General features: G+C 40.4%; 2 protein-coding genes across 3 annotated transcripts in view; both read right to left on the bottom strand.

The window, feature by feature from the left end:
* Nucleotides 1-17142, bottom strand: part of PAK2 (p21 (RAC1) activated kinase 2) — a 94950-nt gene extending 77808 nt beyond the window's left edge. Inside the window, exon 1 of one of the 2 annotated variants that reach the window (XM_004465881.5) lies at nucleotides 16792-17142. The gene's annotated coding sequence lies outside the window, so the exon portion shown is untranslated. Of the gene's footprint in view, nucleotides 1-16551; nucleotides 16708-16791 lie in introns of those variants that run through there. The other variant, XM_071214709.1, reaches the window with a different exon arrangement.
* Nucleotides 11779-17292, bottom strand: LOC139438839 (cuticle collagen 39-like). Its single transcript, XM_071214477.1, has 2 exons — nucleotides 13289-17292; nucleotides 11779-12503 (listed from the first exon to the last, which is right to left on the bottom strand). The coding sequence occupies exon 1, from the start codon at nucleotides 17290-17292 to the stop codon at nucleotides 16426-16428; it is 867 nt and encodes a 288-aa protein (XP_071070578.1). The 3' UTR covers nucleotides 11779-12503; nucleotides 13289-16425.
* Between the last annotated feature and the right edge of the window lie 515 nt (nucleotides 17293-17807).

The raw sequence follows: 17807 nt of genomic DNA on the forward strand, positions 1-17807 counted from the left end.
AGCGCAGTGTTGATGCGTGCAAGGAGTGCAGTGCCACACAGGGGTGTCCCCATGTAGGGGAGTCCCACGCGCAAGGAGTGCGGCCCCATAAGGAGAGCCACCCAGTGCAAAACAAAGTTCAGCCTGCCCAGGAATGGCACCGCACACACAGAGAACTGACACAAGATGACGCAACAAAAAGAAACACAGATTCCCGTGCCACTGACAACAACAGAAGCGGAAAGAACACGCAGGAAATGGACACAGAGAACAGACAACTGGGGAAGGGGGGAGAAATAAATAATAAATCTTAAAAAAAAAAAGATGTTTAATGATGTCACACCTCTATCATGATACCCTAATTTCCAAAACTATCAATGTCTCTTTTAACAGTTTGATACGGTTATGAATTCCAAAAATAGATACTGGATTATGTTTGTAATCTGGTCTATACCTGGGCGTGATTGAGTTATGATTAGGGCTTTGATTGGGCCCCATCATTAGGGCGTTGAGTCCCCACCCCTTGGTGGGTGGGTACTCACAGATAAAAGGCAGGGGGTTTTTGGTGCCGGGGTTTTGATGTTGGAGTTTGAAGTTTTAGCCTTAAACTAGAGCCCCAGGAAGTAAGAACACAGAAGAAAGAGAAGCAAGTCCCAGGAAGGGAGGAACCTAGGAGCCTGAACCCTAGCAAACATCAGCAGCCATCTTGCTCTAACACGTGAAAACAGATTTTGGCAAGGGAAGTAACTTAAAGCTTTATGGCCTGGTATTTGTAATCTCCTACCCCAAATAAATACCCTTTATAAAAACCAACCAATTTCTGGTATTTTGCATCAGCACCCCTTTGGCTAACTAATACACCTCTCAAAACAGCTTCCTTAGTGGAGCAGATGTAGCTCAGTGGTTGAGCACCTGCTTTGCATTGATGAGGTCCTGGGATCAATTTCTGGTACCTCAAAACAAAACAAAACAACAACAAAGAACAAAAACAGCTTCTTTAACCTTCTAAGTAACCCAGACTACAAATCAATCACTGTTACATATTCTCACATCTACTTTTGTTCCTCCCAGTCTATCTTTGATACTGTAGGAGCAACCTTTAATAATATAAACTTTCTCACTTCATTCTGCCATTTAAAACCTTTCAACATTCTTAAGGTAAAGCCCAATATATGTATGATCATGCCCCTGCCTAACTTTCCAGACAAACTGCTTTTCATTCTTACCCTCTACACACTTTAAGTTCTAACATTCTTTTTCAGTTTCCTAAGAGTCAATAGTGTAAGGCTCTCTCTAAGGTGACCAAACATGTAGCTTTTCCAGGACAAAAGGAGTTCCTGGGACCCAGGGCTTTCAGAACAAGTTGTTCACCCTGCTTTCTGTCCACTACCTCCACCTGGCAAACACCTACTTCAAATAAATGTCCCACTTTCTCAGCAAACTTTCTGGCACTCTCCCACCTCTACCCCTTGCAATTCTTTCTGTCTTAATATTCATTATGCTAGATTTACTTTAATAATACCTGTATTCCCTAACCATAACATCAATTCCAAAAGCATGGGTCCAGTGGGTAGTTGTTGGTTACTAAACTACTAACACCTAGAATTGTGTCTAGTCCATAAAAGGTGAAGAGTAGTTATTTGGTGAATGAATAAATCAATGAATGAAAGGATTTTATATGTGATGACATCAGAGTCAAGGTTTTCCCTTTTGTAAGTTAGGGGAGCCCCAGGAAAGTCTGAAAATACATTGGAGAAAACTAAGACAAGTAAATGCTCCATTTATCTTGATCCTCACAACGGATCCAGGAATCACACAACTTAATCACCATATATTCAGGATGAAATCGGAAAACTAAATACACTAAATTCTCACTACTTCATCCTTATATAAGTATCCCTCAATTTACAATAGGTCCTATTCCTTATCAGAAAATGGGATTCTAGCCAACAGGAACAATATGGGTTAAGTATGAGTTAGCTCATGAGACAGTAAGACTAGTGGGCAAATGGTACTAAATAGTGGAAATAAGTTTGAATAAGTTGAGTGAGGCCAGGAAGTTGCAGGCATTGGTCAATAGGGAATATCTCAGGGAGTACCTGAGAGTACTAGGGGGTTTGGTTTTCATTAGTGTTTTTTACTCTGTAATAAGTAGTACATGATCATTACGAAAACTCAAACCAGAATAAACTCAAGAAAAAAAAATTAAGAATACCCAAAATGATTTGGACCATTGACCATGAGGTGCAGCAGTGCTCTGAGATGTATTCACCAAATGCAATGAATGTCTCATGATGATGGAGGAGATTGTTGTTATGGGGGGAGGAGTGCGGTGAGGTGGGTGGGGGGCATATGGGGACCTCACATTTTTTTAAATGTAATATTAAAAAAATAAAGACCAAATAAAAAAGAATACCCATAATTCCACCTCCCAGAGAGAACCAGTTTTGATATTTTTCACACTACAAGTCACTAAGCAAGGAAATGACATGGTTGTAAAAACCTTATGTTAATAAGTCTTTCCTAATTAATTCATTACTCAAATTCTAATTTAGTGCCTAAAATATGTTAGATGCTACAGATCAAAGATAACTAAGATTTGATCTCAGTTTTGAGCTCAGAGTCAATAGGAAAAATAGAAACAGGTGAATACTCTGCAATGAGATCAATAGGGTTAAATGGAATGCTGCGGAAAAAGAAGACCCAAACCTCCTATTTTCATGGGAGAGCACGAACACAGCCTTTTTTTTTTTTTAAAGATTTTTTATTTATCTCTCTCCCCTTCCCCCCCTCCCCACCACTGTCTGTTCTCTGTGTCCATTCACTGTGTGTGTTCTTCTGTGTCCAACTGCATTCTTGTCAGTGGGACCAGGAATCTGTGTCTCTTTTTACTGCGTCATCTTGCTGTGTCAGCTCTCTGTGCGTGTGGCGCCACGCCTAGGCAGACTGTGCTTCTTTTGCGTGGGGCAGCTTTCCTTATGGGGTGTACTCCCTATGCATGGGGCTCCCCTATGCGGGGGACACCCGAGTGGCAGGGCACTCCTTGCGCACATCAGCCCTTCGCATGGGCCAGCTCACCACAGTCAGTAGGCCTTGGGTTTGAAACCTGGACGTCCCATGTGGTAGCTGGACCCTCTATCAGCTGAGCCAAATCTGCTTCCCGAAGGTAGCCTCCTGAAGGCTGAAATTGGCCAGGGAAGGTAAGAGAGGAAGGTCTTTCCATATAGAAGACACAGTGTATGAAAAGAAACTACCATTTGCTTTATAATCCAAATGTGATCTTTCTTTTTCTTCTTCCCTTGGCCTCCACCCAATCACATACTAAAAAAAAAGTAAAACAGTGACCAAGCATGAGGAAGTAAAGGGATGAGACTTTAAAAATGTTTCTAATCCATCTGGAAGATAGGGAGTGGGGAGAGAACAGGCAAGGAAAAAGAACAAAAAGATTGTTTAAAAAAAAGTTAAGAAGCCCTGTGATGTACAGTTCCTCCCTATGATGTTAGAGATGAAGCTGGGTTTCGAGCCTGCACCTGCATATTCCTTCAGCTTCCTATGGACAGTAACTGAGGAGACAAACCATGCAGGAAACATGTCTCTTATCAAAAACTAGAAGACCTTAAATAGGAATGTTTAAAAAAAAACACAACGTAGTAAGAACATGAGAAACGAGTTAAGTAGGATGAATTCCCTAAGTTTGCAATTCAAAATGAGAAAAAATAAAGGCAGGGGTAATAAATATGTGAAAAGTGTTCAACTTCACCATTAAAGAAATGCAAATTGGAACAAGACATCAAAATCTTTTACTGAATGATCAAGGTCAACAGCAGATTATCTGATAACCCATGTGTTAAAAAAAAAATTTAAACTGGCTGATTCAAGTAAAGAAAAATGGCATAAAATCATAAGTCACCTGTAGTAGGTCCCAAATTCCCATGAAGACAATTTATATCAGCTCTCTGAAGATATCCACTAGCTGTAAGGTCACTCAATCTTACCTGAGAAAAAGCTCATGACACCTACCTACCCATGATAAGCTTCACAAAACGAAGTTCAACTCTCTGCCTAAAAGAAAAAATGAAGATACCTTGTCCCTCTTCACTATCCTTCCCCTTATTTAAAGAATCCAAGCATCTAAATCAAAGAAATAAACTGTCAGTCATCACTTGCTACCCGATTCCTTGCTATGCTGAGGCAGTTTTTGTAGCACCCAGAGTTCTTCATCTTCTCCTTTCATCTTTCCCTATACAGTTGCAGAAAACAAGCAAAAAAAAAAAAAAAAAAAAAAGTTTACTATGTGCTTGTGTATACATAAGGTTCAGGAAGAACTGTTAAAGAGCAGAAAAACCTAGATTGACACATGGCTTCCTAGGGGATGTAGTTAATAATTTTTGTTGGGACTTGTGTTGGATTTTTTTCTGCTTATTCATTCTTGAATAATAACTTTGTATATATTTTATATTATTATATATTTTACATATTTATATATTATCTGATGGTCATTTGTCAGAAATGTTTGTGGATTATCCTTGCCTTTGCACTTGACTGGGGTTCTGGCTGAAACCTCTTCTCAGGTGTATTGCAGAGAATAAACACATAGCACCAAGCCTGAGTTCCACTAATTAACAGACGCTCATTTAATATGATAGCTCTGAACTAGGATGGTAGAATCTTATCCTACTTTGTTTCTGTCTATATGACTGTCCTAACTGACATATATGTAACATCTCTAGTTTCTAGCATGTGCAGCACAAGGAAAAGGGAAGATTACCCTGCACACAGAAGCAGAGCCTGACTGAGAAAGTGAATTACTTCAAGATGCAGAATTAAATTCCAAATACTGTTTAGCAAACTCTATGAAACAGGTGTATAAAAACAGAAAAAAAACAGGATGAACTGAGCAGAAATTAAGTAGAAAAGGAAGCCTAAAATTGTATAAGAATGTAAAGAAACTAAAATTGCAAAAGAAGAAATAAAGACAACAATGGAAGTAATAAAGGAAAATTGAAACTATTAGAGGGACAAAGATTTGAGATGCTCATATAAGGACAGAAACAGGGAAGCGGACCTGGCCCAGTGGTTAGGGCATCTGTCTACCACATGGGAGGGCCCCGGTTCAAACTCTGGGCCTCCTTGACCCGTATGGAGCTGGCCCACGCACAGTGCTGAAGTGCGCAGAGTGCCCTGACACACTGGAGAGTGCCCTGACACGCTGGAGTGTCCCCCATTAGGGGAGCCCTATGCGCAAGGAGTGCGCCCCGTAAGGAAAGCTGCCCAGCGTGAAAGAAAGCTCAGCCTGCCCTAGAATGGCGCTGGACACATGGAGAGCTGACACAACAAGATGGCACAACAACAAAAAAAGAAACAGGAAAAAAAAAAAAAAAAAGGACAGAAACAGCAAGCCAACTTAAGAATTAAAAGTATTTTCAAGGGAAAAACAGAACTGTATGATAGTTTGAATCTGGTGAATCCCCGGAAGAAAAATATTAGGTTTTCAAACTAATCTAATCCTGTGGCTGTGACACCCTTTTGATTGGACTAAATCAGTCAGGCCAAGACTCCAGTTGAGTCTCTGTCCTCTTGCTGGGTCTGACATAGACAAAAACAGAGAGATACATATACTGAGAGAAAGGAAGCTGCCATATTTGATCTGACCATGTGAGAAAGGACTCCAGGTTCATCCACTGTTGAACTCAAGGTAAGAAGCCCAGAGAGGTTCAAGGAACTGAGGCCTAGGGAGAGATGACTGATCGGCCACAGTTGAGTTAAAGGAGAAAGTAGAGGGAGACCTGCAGGCCCAATGCCTTGCCTGATTGCCATCAGCACGTGGCAGGACATCAGGATCATCAGTAGCTAACTTTGATGAGAGCATCTCTGATGGTGTGTTGATTAGGACATTTCACTCTTGGAACTGTAAACTTTTACCCTAAATAAAATCCCCATTTTAAAAGCCAACTCATTTCTGGTACTTTACATCAGCAGGCCTATGTTGGAAAAATTGAGATAAACTGTAATAAAAATAATAGCCAAAGAGATTTCTGGAAATGAAAATGAACCAAGTATGCAGATTATAAGGAGCTTATGTTTCAGGCAACATTAGCGAACATATACAAGAAAACATGATCTGTCAAAATATGTGAATGAAAAAAAAAAAGGAAAATTCCTACCAGTATCTAGGCACAGGGAAAACAAAGTGGGAGGAAGGACTGAAACAAAATGATTAGACAAGATGACACAGAACAATACCTACAGAAATTCTGAGGATACTAGTGATCCAGTAATAATTTTGTATTTAAAACTAGCCAAGGTGTTGTTCCTACATGACGATAATTAATAGAAAGCCTCATATTTAAGGGCTCAAAAAAATATGCCTTCTAGGTACTCCTACTAAAAGTTAGCTGAAAATGTATACCAGTTAATAAAGATGAATCAATTTAAAATGCAAGACTGGGAAAAGTGGCAATAAGTACTTACCTCCATCTAAATAAATAAAGTTTAAATAATGTGTTAACACTGAAGGTATTTATCAAAATAAAAGTACGAAAAGATGTAAAGTCAGAAACATGAAATGTATAAAGCAAAAAGAGAAAACAAAAGCAGCAGCAATGATTCACTGAAAAACAGAAAGCATTAAATAAAATGACAGAAACCCTCAAAAGTATTCATTATGACAGTAAGTGTAAATGTTTTAAGCATTCATTTTGGACTAAAACAAAATAAACTGCAGGCTATTTAAGAGACACAACTAACATTGGCACAGAAAAACTAAAAGTTCATGATTTACTGAACAAAGAAAAAAAGCAGGAGCAAGAGTAACAATTTAAGACAAATAAAAGATTTAAAAATATTAGATAGCACTACCAAATCTGTTTATGAAATATAAACCATAATGAAGATCTTAAGCAGTAAAGAACTATTCAGTAATATTGCATCGCACGTGATAAAATCATTAGAAATTAAAAGAAAAAAACTAACATTTATTCATTCATTCAACCAGCACATACTGCAGACCTACTTGTTCTAATCTCTGTGGAATAAAGCAATAACAAAGAAATAAAGAAAACAAGTAAATGAACAAATACATAATTTCAGATAGAAGTACTATAAAGAAACACACAGAAGGGCAAGAAGTTAGACAGTGGCAGGGGGAGGGGGAAGCTATTTTAGATAGGTGATCAGGGAAAGACAGTGGCATGAAGGAAAGATAGTATTTAGGCAGAGGAAACAAAAATATAAAGGTCTTGATACAAGAACAAACTTCTCAGAAGCATAATACTTCTTAGTCTTGTTTTCGTTGTTGTTAAATTTTATTTCATTTTAGGAGGTACCAGAGAATGAACCCAGGACCTCATACATGGGAAGCAGGTGCTCAACTAGAGCTACCCCTGCTCCCCATACCTCTTTGTCTTTGACAGATTAAGAAGATTTAAAAAATAATGAGGAATGATAATTTGAATAAAGTTTAAAATGACCAGGTCTATATAAACACTGTACCCTGCAAACAGAAAATGTTCTGTTCAAGTTTTCACAGAGCATTTACCAAGATGGATTATGCTTTAAGTCACAAAGAAAATGTCAATAAATTAAAAGAATTTTTAAAAGACCATAGTCTCTGACAACAATGCAAGAAAACAGAGGAGTGAATATAATTTTCCTAAATAACTCTTGAGTCAAAGAGGAAATCAAAACTAGAACTACCAACTATTTGGAAAGTAATGAATATGAGACCATCACTCCTGTAAGTTACAGAGTGAAATCAAAACTGTACTAAAAGACAAATTAAGAAGAAAAAAAGAAGAGTTACATTAAGTTAAATTTGAAAACCTAGAAAATTAAATATGATCCAGGAAAATATAAATTACTAAAACTGACTCATGAATAAATAAGAATGCCTGAATAAATTAAAAACTACAGAAGTTACTATACTGCCTGTCTACTCTTTTCTTGGGGGGGGTGGTGGAAGGATTGCCTTTAAATTAAGAAAACAGAATGTTCATCTTATTCCTTCAGAGTTTGGGGAAGGGGCGAGTCCTGGGGACATGCACCTTGGCAGAGGTCTGGGGCTGACAGTGCTGGGAGGGTGTGGTGGGATCCACATCCTCTGAAGGGTGGGGGGCCTCTCGGGTGGGCCCTGCCTTTCTGAGCAGCAGTAGCTTCCAAGCCAGGAGGAGCCTCCAGGGGCGCCCCACTCACACCAGCCTCCCCCGCTTGTGAGCATGCCAGGAGCACCTGGTTTGGAGCATGTTCAGGTCGTCAGAAGCTTCTAGGTAGGAGGTGGAAAAGCCTGCGACAGAATCCAGGGCCCCTGGGGCCCGGCTGGGCAGGGAGATACTTGGGCTCTGGCTCCCCTAGAAAGTCCTTGCCCTCGCTGCCAGGGTGATGGGGAGGCTGTGTGGGGGCACAGGGTGGTGGGGGACACCCCACCACCTCCTCAGTCCCTCCTGGGTAGCCGCCACACTGTCTGACGAGACAAGGCGCAGGTCCAGGACATGCCTCTCAGGCCCAGGCTTGGTGGGGGCTCCCCAGGACCAGGAGCCCCCCAGGCTGTCCTGTCCTTGTGGGGGGCCTGGGATCCTGTCTGGGCCAGCCTGGCTGTAGAGGGTGGCTCTACCACAGGATGGCCATCTGGGGGCCTGGCCTGGGAAGGTGTGCTTGGCTGGGGGAGGGGAGGGAGTGACCGCCTGTGTCTACTCTTATTAAACTAAATTTCTATGAGATTCTCTTCTGTCCTTTCAGTAATAGCTATATACCTGACTAATATGAATGGTGTTTAGGTTCCTCATATGCCTTAGGAGACCTTTTATTACAAATGTACCAGTATATACTCTTATGAACAGTTAAAAGAAGAAAAACCATACTATCACCTAAATAAAGGTTACAAAAGCATCTGATAAAGATAAGACAATGAAAATAGAAAAAAGTAAATAAAATTTTATTCAAGTCTAGGAAGATAAGAGAATAAAAAGAATAGTGAACACAAAAATCTGTTACTTCTGTTTTTCTATTAGAAATAATGGAAATAAATCAAAATCACAAAGTGAAAATAATTCAGTTATAACTCAAATAAGAAATGCAAATTAAATAGTATCTCTTATTTGACCAGCAAATAAGCAAACTGTTTTCTGTACTGCTTAATGCAACTGTATTTCATTAAGAATGATGGCTGTTTCAACAAGGATAGGAATAAAATTGAATTCACATGGCTAGCAATATATGTATCAAACTTTTCTGGGAAGCAACTTTTAAATGCTTATACTTTGATTCAATAATTCCACTTCTAGGAATCTATTCTAAAATAATAATCAAGATTAAATATAGTCATGCAGGAAGATATTCACTACAGCATTATTTTCATTAAAAAATTGGAAATAATTTACACACACAGCAACAGGAAAATAGTTAAACTTAGGCACAACCCTATAATGGAATGTTAGGCAATCATTAAAAATCATTTAAGAGAATTTAAGGAAAACGGAGAGAAACTTTCAAGATTTAATGTGAAGTAAAAAAAAGATAGTATATCATACAGAATATGATTCAAATTTTAAAAGTAAACCATGGGTGGGGAGTAGGTGTAGCTCAGTAGAAGAGTTCCTGCTTCCAATGTACATGGTCCTGGGTTCAATCCCCAATATCTTTAAAAAAAAAAAAAAGAGTAAACTATGGGCATATCTTACCCTGTAGCATGGCCTGCACTCATGCCTTAGGTGTGTACTTATCTCTTTTCTCATTTCTTAATAAACTCTTTAAAAAAAAAAAAAAGATTTATTTATTTATTTAATCCCCCCCCTTCCCCTGGTTGTCTGTTCTCTGTGTCTATTCGCTGCGTCTTGTTTCTTTGTCCGCTTCTGTTGTCGTCAGCAGCACGGGAAGTGTGGGCGGCGCCATTCCTGGGCAGGCTGCACTTTATTTCGCGCTGGGCGGCTCTCCTTACGGGGCGCACTCCTTGCGTGTGGGGCTCCCCTACGCGGGGTCACCCCTGCATGGCAGGGCACTCCTTGCGCGCATCAGCACTGCGCATGGGCCAGCTCCACAGGGGTCAAGGAGTCCCCAGGTTTGAACCGCGGACCTTCCACGTGGTAGACGAACGCCCTAACCACTGGGCCAAGTCCGTTTCCCTCTTAATAAACTCTTTACTCCCTTGCCTACCCTATGGTATGTCCTCAAATTCCTTTCTGCCACTAAGCCAAGAACCTGGATACCTTTGAACCCAGAGTTTTCCACTAACATATTTGGCAAGCCACGCCAGGTGACAAAAAGTTAAGTAATGCTCCCAGACACGCGAGGAAGACTGAATCAATGCCTTCCAGAACAAGACGGGAATTTCATCCAGTTCCAACCATGATGCCAGACCCATCTTCCCTCAAGCTCAACAGAATAACCAGCGAGTTTCACACCCTGTCAGGCAGGAACTACTGCCCCTAACCAGCAGCAAGCAGCTACAGCCAGCTTCCCCTTAAGAATAAGGGTATAAAGTCTCTGAGGGAAGGTTGACACAGGTTAGTATGGGGAGAGAGGGAAGACAGCTGAGATCTGACAGAGAACATGGCCATGAGACCCCGCCCAGAACCTCCTTGAGGGAGGGGTGCTACTAAGAACAAACCTAGAAAGACTCCACCAAGACCCTGGCCACAAGGTCCCACTTGAAAGTCTTTCCAGGGTCAAGGGGCCAAACAGGCCTCCCCACTGGTCCCAGATAACTCCAAACAAAAGGCCTCATTACTGGTCCCCTGAAAGCTAAGAGGTGGGGCAACCAATCAGACAGCAAACAGCTGGGGGCCCTCCCAACATTAGGAAATAGGAGAAGGAAAGGTCTTAAAAAGGCCTAACCTGGAGCCCTGCGTGCACATCTCACACTGTAGCACATTGTGCACCCAAGCCTTGGGTATGTACTTATCTCTTCTCTCATTTTTTAATAAACTCTTTACTCCCTTGTCTACTCTTAAAAAAAAAAAAGTAAACTATGAACACAAATATATGTAAAGGAGAAAACGTACTGTTAGAAGACATACCAAAATATCAATACTAGTTCTCAATGGGTAATAGGATAAGAGATATTTTTTTAAAAACTTTATTCTTTTCAAATATTTACACAGAAGAGTGGAAAAATTTGGGAAGAATTTACAACAGACACTTTACCAAACATCTGCAAATACTTTCACTATTATATCTGCCAATGTAACTTCAAATTCTTGTATGATTTGTTCTTTAGAGCACCTCAAATTTGGTCTAAATGCTTTAACCCCATCTGTCTTACCGCTTTTGTGTGTTTACTGTATAACAATTTTGCCTTATTCATAAGCCTATGAAATACTATCTAAAAATTAAAAAGAACAGAAATTTAATTTTAAAAAGCTGAGATTATACCTTAAATTTTTTTCTTAATAAAGGCAAAACTGAAATAAAACCTTTCATCTTTTGAGAAACCATTAAGCATTTACATGAAAAAAATATTTGGCAATATAGAACAGCTTGATCCAAAGATGAACTCAGGATAGTGTGGTGAAAGTACATGTATACATGTGTGTCACTTTTAACCAATACTGAGTTCTTCCTTACACCAACCTCTTTGGTTAGTTTCAACTGACGAAAATTGATAATTATCATTCCCAGATGAATAATTCATTTTTTTAGTACACTGTAAATAAAGAGTATGGATCAATTTGTTAAGAAAATATAGTAGAGTACGTAAATCACAGTGGAGGTCAGGAAAGATTCTCAAAGAATGCTACACTCAAAAATTGAGTTTTTGAGGAGGAAGGTAAATTAGGTAATGACAAGAGGTAGGGGTCAAAGAGGTGCTTTTTTTTTTTTTTTTTCAGATTTGATGCTTCCAATAAAACCATTACAATATTTCCTCTCCCAACCACTATTATTGCCACTAATTTTCATGCCATCCACAAGCCCCTAAAACAATTTTTATACCTGTATTTTATTTCAGTAGCAAAACTACTTTATATATTTGTTACACTCTTTTACCTTCACCATGTACAAAAAAAATTCCAGAAGAATTAAGATTAAAATGTTGTACAACAATTATTAAAAGTACCAGAAGAAAATATGTAAGAATGTTTTTGTTAAGGTTGACTAAGGAAGATCTTCCTAAATAGAAGATGAAGGATTAATACTTATTATGTGTAGAACCTCTACAATTCATGAAAAGATGCTCAATATCATAAGCCATTATGAAACAGTCTGACAGTTCCTCAAAAAATTACAGGCGGCGGACTTGGCCCACTGGTTAGGGCGTCCGTCAGCCACATGGGAGGTCCGTGGTTTAAACCCCGGGCCTCCTTGACCCGTGTGGAGCTGGCCCATGCGCAGTGTTGATGCGCGCAAAGAGTGCCCTGCCATGCAGGGGTGTCCCCTGCGTAGCGGAGTCCCACGCGCAAGGAGTGCTCCCTGTAAGGAGAGCGACCCAGCACGAAAGAAAGTGCAGCCTCCCAGGAATGGTGCAGCACACCTGGAGAGCTGACACAACAAGAGGACGCAACAACAACAAAAAAGAAACACAGATTCCCGTGCCGCTGACAACAACAGAAGCAGACAAAGACAACACAGCAAAAAGACACAGAGAGCAGACAACTGGGGCGGGGCAGGGGCAGGGGAAATAAATAAATAAATCTTAAAAAAAAAATTTTAAACACAGAATTACTATACGTCTCTGTAATTCCACTCCTGGGTATCATACACCAAAGAACTGAAAATATACTTGTACTCCAAGGTTTAGGGCAGTATTATTCACAATAGCCAAAAGCTGGATACAATGTAAATGATCATTAACAGAAGAATGGACAAACAAAATGTGGTATATCCATATAACAGAATGTCATTCAGCCATAAGAAGAAATGAAGTTCTGATAAATGCTACAATGTTGATGAATCTTGAAAACATGCTAAGTGCAGTAAGTCAGGCACAAAAGGATACATACTGTATGATTTCACTTATATGAAATAATCAGAACAAGCAAATTCATAGAGACAGAAAGTAGATCAGAGGTTTCGGAGGAGGAAGAATCGGGAGTTATTTCTTAATGGGTATAGTTTCTGCGTGAGTGATGAGAAAATTTTAGAAATGTAATGTGGTGATGGTAGTACAACATTGTAAAAGTAATGCCACTGAACTATTCACTTAAAAATGGCTACACATGCCATGCAGGGGTATCCCCCACGTAGGGGAGCCCCACGTGCAAGGAGTGCACCCCATAAGAAGAGCTGCCCCGTGGGAAAAAAATGCAGCCTGCCCAGGAGTGGCACCGCACACACGGAGAGCTGACGCAGAAAGACAACGCAACAAAAAAGAGTTTTCCACTGCCGCTGACAAGAATACAAGCAGACATACAGTGAATGGACATACAGTGAATGGACACAGAGAACAGACAAGTGAGGGGGGAGGGGAGGGAAATAAATAAAAAATAAATCTTAAAAAAAAAAAGGCTACAAAAGGAAATCACCACAATAAGAAAATCTCTAAGAAAAGACAGAGCTTCAACAATTCAATAAAGATACAGCCTCTCACTACTGCTGAGGCTATGGAAACAGGTACTTTCATTACTGGAGATTGGAGTACAGATTGGTTTGGTCTTTGAGGATGGCAATATGCCATTTATCAAAATTTTAAAACGAAGGCTTAAGAACATACTTTATGGAAATACTGGTATATATACGCATGTGCACAAAAATATACATGTAAGAAAATTAATTAAGGCTCCAATGTTAATTGCTCAAAATTAGAACTATAAATGACCATGAATAGTTAAAGCACAACCATAAAACGGAATACCTACAGATGAGGTACAACTATATATGAAAAATTAAGGAAAAAAAAAACAATTCTAATTTGTTATGATGGTAACCTCTAAGAGTTGATAGTAGGGTGTTTTCTGCACTGCTGTTTTCAATTTTTCTAAAAGATATATGCATACCTTTCAAATCCAGGAAACATCTTTTTTTAAAAAAAATTAAATTTTAACAGTATGCTCTCAAACTTGGTTCTTGACTCAAATCTCTTTCAGAAAGCAGTTTTACATTTAAGTTTGAAAGTTTAACTGTTGCTTGAGAAACAAGCATAAACCTACTTTAGAAAAGAATATTAACTAGTATTTATTAAGTATTAAAGCACTCTACTTCTAGGTGCTTTATATACATCAATCTAGTTAACCCTATGTTGTTAATATCCCCACTTTACATAAAAACAAAAACAAAAAACACACATAAACAAACAGGTCTTAAATGTTTATCTTGCCTAGAATCAAGTACAGGAGCCAGGATTCAAACCCAGGTCTCCAGCTTCTAATCACTATGCTGTATTTGGGCTACATGTATGTAATAAGCACTAAAGTACCTCAGAGATAATAAGCTGGAAATTCTGAATGAATGTTCAGACTGACTGCTTTACCCAGGTTAGGGATCCTCAAGAAGTACTGAAACTCAATTCTGATCAATTGCTCTTTCATGAGGCAAGGGGGATTATTTTTTTCCTTCCCTTTCTGTTTCTGCCGAAGTACAAAAGGGAATTAGTTAGCCCTCTAACTATCTGAAAGAGCTTCTGAGAACAAACTGATTGAACCCTGAAACCTTAAAACCCTAAACACAGCAGTTTAAAGTTTAATCTAAAATAGAAATTTTAGAAAGCCATTAGAAACAATATATTTTAACCTGAGAATATTAGTATAATCTATATTGACAGATTTAAGATAGGAAAGATATAACAGTTTAACAAACAATACCCAATTATTTTATCCTTACCTACTTGAGTAAGTTCTCTCCTTTTAAAAACGCTTAATTGAAATTTTATCCTTAACTACTTGAACAAGCTTTCTTTTAAAAAATATAATTGAAAAGAAATACAAACCAGTTAATCACACCTACTTGGAAACTTGCCTATCACAAAGATCACAGAACCATTGGAAACACTATTCATTCTTTCATTAGACATGCCCCAACTACAGACTTTACTGTCACTTTATGGATTTGGGGGTGTACAAGATTAATATGAAACATCACCGAATCCAGAACTCTCTGAATGACCAAGAATCCAAGAATCATGGCCTTATGGATGGCAGAAGATCCAGTGGCAGAATAACTGACACTAACATTTCTACACCCTAACACCTTAGACCAACAAGGTCTTCTATTAAGTTAAGAACGTTAAGAAGGACTGATACTCCCAAAGAATGAGAGTATTGATGCTTCCTCCCAACCAAATTTTTTCAGGCCCTGCTAATAATGGACTCAAGTAAAAACATAAAATACACTGAATTCCACGGCAACCCCTTTCCCCAAAATCTAAACGTGGGTTTAAGAGCTACATACATTACAGGTCAAAACATTTTGAGGTTCGGTTTTGAGATGTAAATGTAAATCAGTGTTCCTGGCTAATTAATAGCTAGAAAGATTTAAAAGCCAAGCGTTAAAAAGTTACCTTAAATCAATACTGTTACAGAAGAAAAGGAGCAAGGTTTTTCAATTATACATACACACACACACACACATATATGCACACATATACATACCCACTATTTATAGTTTTAAATAGGTATATATGTGTATGTGCATATATATACAAATAAAAATCACTGTGTATGTGCTTTACAAATGCCACAGAGCTTCTGGCAAGGCTGACAAGTTCTTACCTGCTTTAAAAATTACCATGCACAGTGTTCATCCCAACCTAACTTTATTTAATGTTATTCTTTTGGACAACCCCCATAGCAAATCCTTGTATATTTCAATATCCTGCCTACTTAAAAGAGCGGAAGAGTCAAACAGAGCAGGGGAAAAAACGTGACGTGCACAACCTTGATCCAAAACATAACTTCGTCGTAGTCTAATTTTAGGCCTAGCCATGTTGTCTTTTTGCAGAGGTTAAAAGAGAAAACAAAAAAAAACTATATATAACAGGTACAAAACTGATGTGCTATCACTAGGAGCTGGCATTATTCATTAAGTAGAAATAAAGCACGTTCACAGTGCCCAGAGAGTGTTCCCATTAAAATAAAGATACAAGGATAGGCACAACCTCAATTATTTTGCATACATCAGTCCTTGGACGGCTATATCTTTAAAGAAGTAATCAAAACATTGAGTCCACCTGGGGATTTGTGGTTACGTTATGTGTTTTTTTAAAGAAAGCCAAACATGGTGAAAGTCAAGTTACTCTAACTTAACTGAAGTTACCTTAAAAAGCAAATAGTCACCTCCTGGCTGAAGATCAAATAAGAATCATGAGAGGATCAAGAGTTCTGTTCTTAAGCGGAGGCCCTTAAAAATTCAGAAAACTATACGTTTCTACTAATATTGAATATGAAAAAGAGATTACAGACTGGAGTTAAGAGAGTAAGGGACTCAATACTCCTGGAGCAATGAAACTGGGGTGGGCTGAGAGACAGCAAAGAGAGGATAAGGATCAGTGAGAGGAAATTGAGAATAAAAATCGAGACCTTTGGTCTAGTGGTAAAGTAAACGGAGAAAAGGAAGAGGTTGCTTCGTGAGAAGGGAAGCTCGAGAGCGGGCAGAGACGGCGGCGCGATACCCCTTCAGGGCAGGGCTGGGTCCAGGAAGAGCAGAGTTTACCAATTCAGCAAGCTTCCCATTTCGGGCTAAAGCCAAAGAAGAAACAGCCCTAGGGAGCAGACAATGAGCCACCGCCCCAGAGTCCGCGGCTGCAGGCACGCAGGTGGCAGCTTCCCGGCTCGGAGCGGGCAGGTCGGCTGCGCCGGGACCGCTCCCGCTCGCCAGGCCGCGGAGGAGGAAAGGCGGAAGGAGAGCGACTGCCTGCGCCCGGCGGGCAGGCCGGCCCGTCCCCACACTTACCGCAGGCGAGGAAAGGTCCCGCCCCAGCCAGGCGCCTCGGTCCGAGCTCCCAGCGGTCTCCGGAGCCGCCCAGGCCAACGCGCGGCGCCGAGAAGGGAGGGGAGGGATGGGCAAGCAGGACGGGAAAGGGAACCGCGCAAGAGCGCAGCCGCCGCGACCGCTAGGCCCAGCGGCAGCCCCAGCCCAGCGGGCGCCAGGGAGGGGAGGGCGAGGAGCCTTCGGCAATGGCGACGGCCCGGGCCGAGGGGAAGCGGAACAACCGCCGCCGCCGCGCGTGGCCACAACCCTGGGGGAGGGAGGCGGCGGGGAGCGGCGGGAGGCGGGGCCACCGCCCCCCGCCCGCGCGGCCCCGCCCCGAGGCCCGGCGCTCCCGGGATCCCCGCGAGCGCCGCCTCCCGACGGGCGGCCCGCGCGCGGGCTGCTGGGAGCTGTAGTGCCGTGGTGGACGCGGCGCTCCTCCAATACGGTTTGTATTGAGAGGGACCTCCAGTCCGGCTTCATTTTTTTTTTTTTTCTTTTCTTTTCGTTCGGCTTCATTTAATTCAGGATTGTTTCCAGGCAGTCTGCGTCAAACAAAGATGATGGCAGACGACTGCTGTTATATGAATCTGCTGCAGGACATTTATCTCTGGGAATTCATCCATTATCCATTTTGCTTTTTTTTTTTTTTTTAAACCTAAACACTCTTACCATATTTTGCTGCCAAGGTAAACCCCACTTGCTTGCAAATTTAGGTCATTCCCTCAGTGATTTATCTACAGAGGAGTTCATCAATATATTCACTCATTCTACAAATACTTGAATGTCTAATTTGTACCAGATTCTATTAAGCATCAAGGATACAAGGAACAAGATGATCAAAGCCCTTCCCTTTCTGGAGCTTATAAATATGAAAACACAGTAATTGAAATATGATATCTGGTATGAGGAAAAGAACTGGGGGAAATCCCTTTGGACAAGGTGGCTGGAGAAGGCCTATTTAAGAAGGTAACATTCAAGCTGGGAACAAAAAGATG

This window comes from Dasypus novemcinctus, chromosome 4 (assembly GCF_030445035.2).
Source record: "Dasypus novemcinctus isolate mDasNov1 chromosome 4, mDasNov1.1.hap2, whole genome shotgun sequence".
Classification (NCBI taxonomy): Eukaryota; Metazoa; Chordata; class Mammalia; order Cingulata; family Dasypodidae; genus Dasypus; species Dasypus novemcinctus.

Excerpts from the sequence above, each read along its gene's own strand:
- LOC139438839 (XM_071214477.1), bottom strand. The coding sequence starts at position 17,292 with ATGAAGCCGGACTGGAGGTCCCTCTCAATACAAACCGTATTGGAGGAG.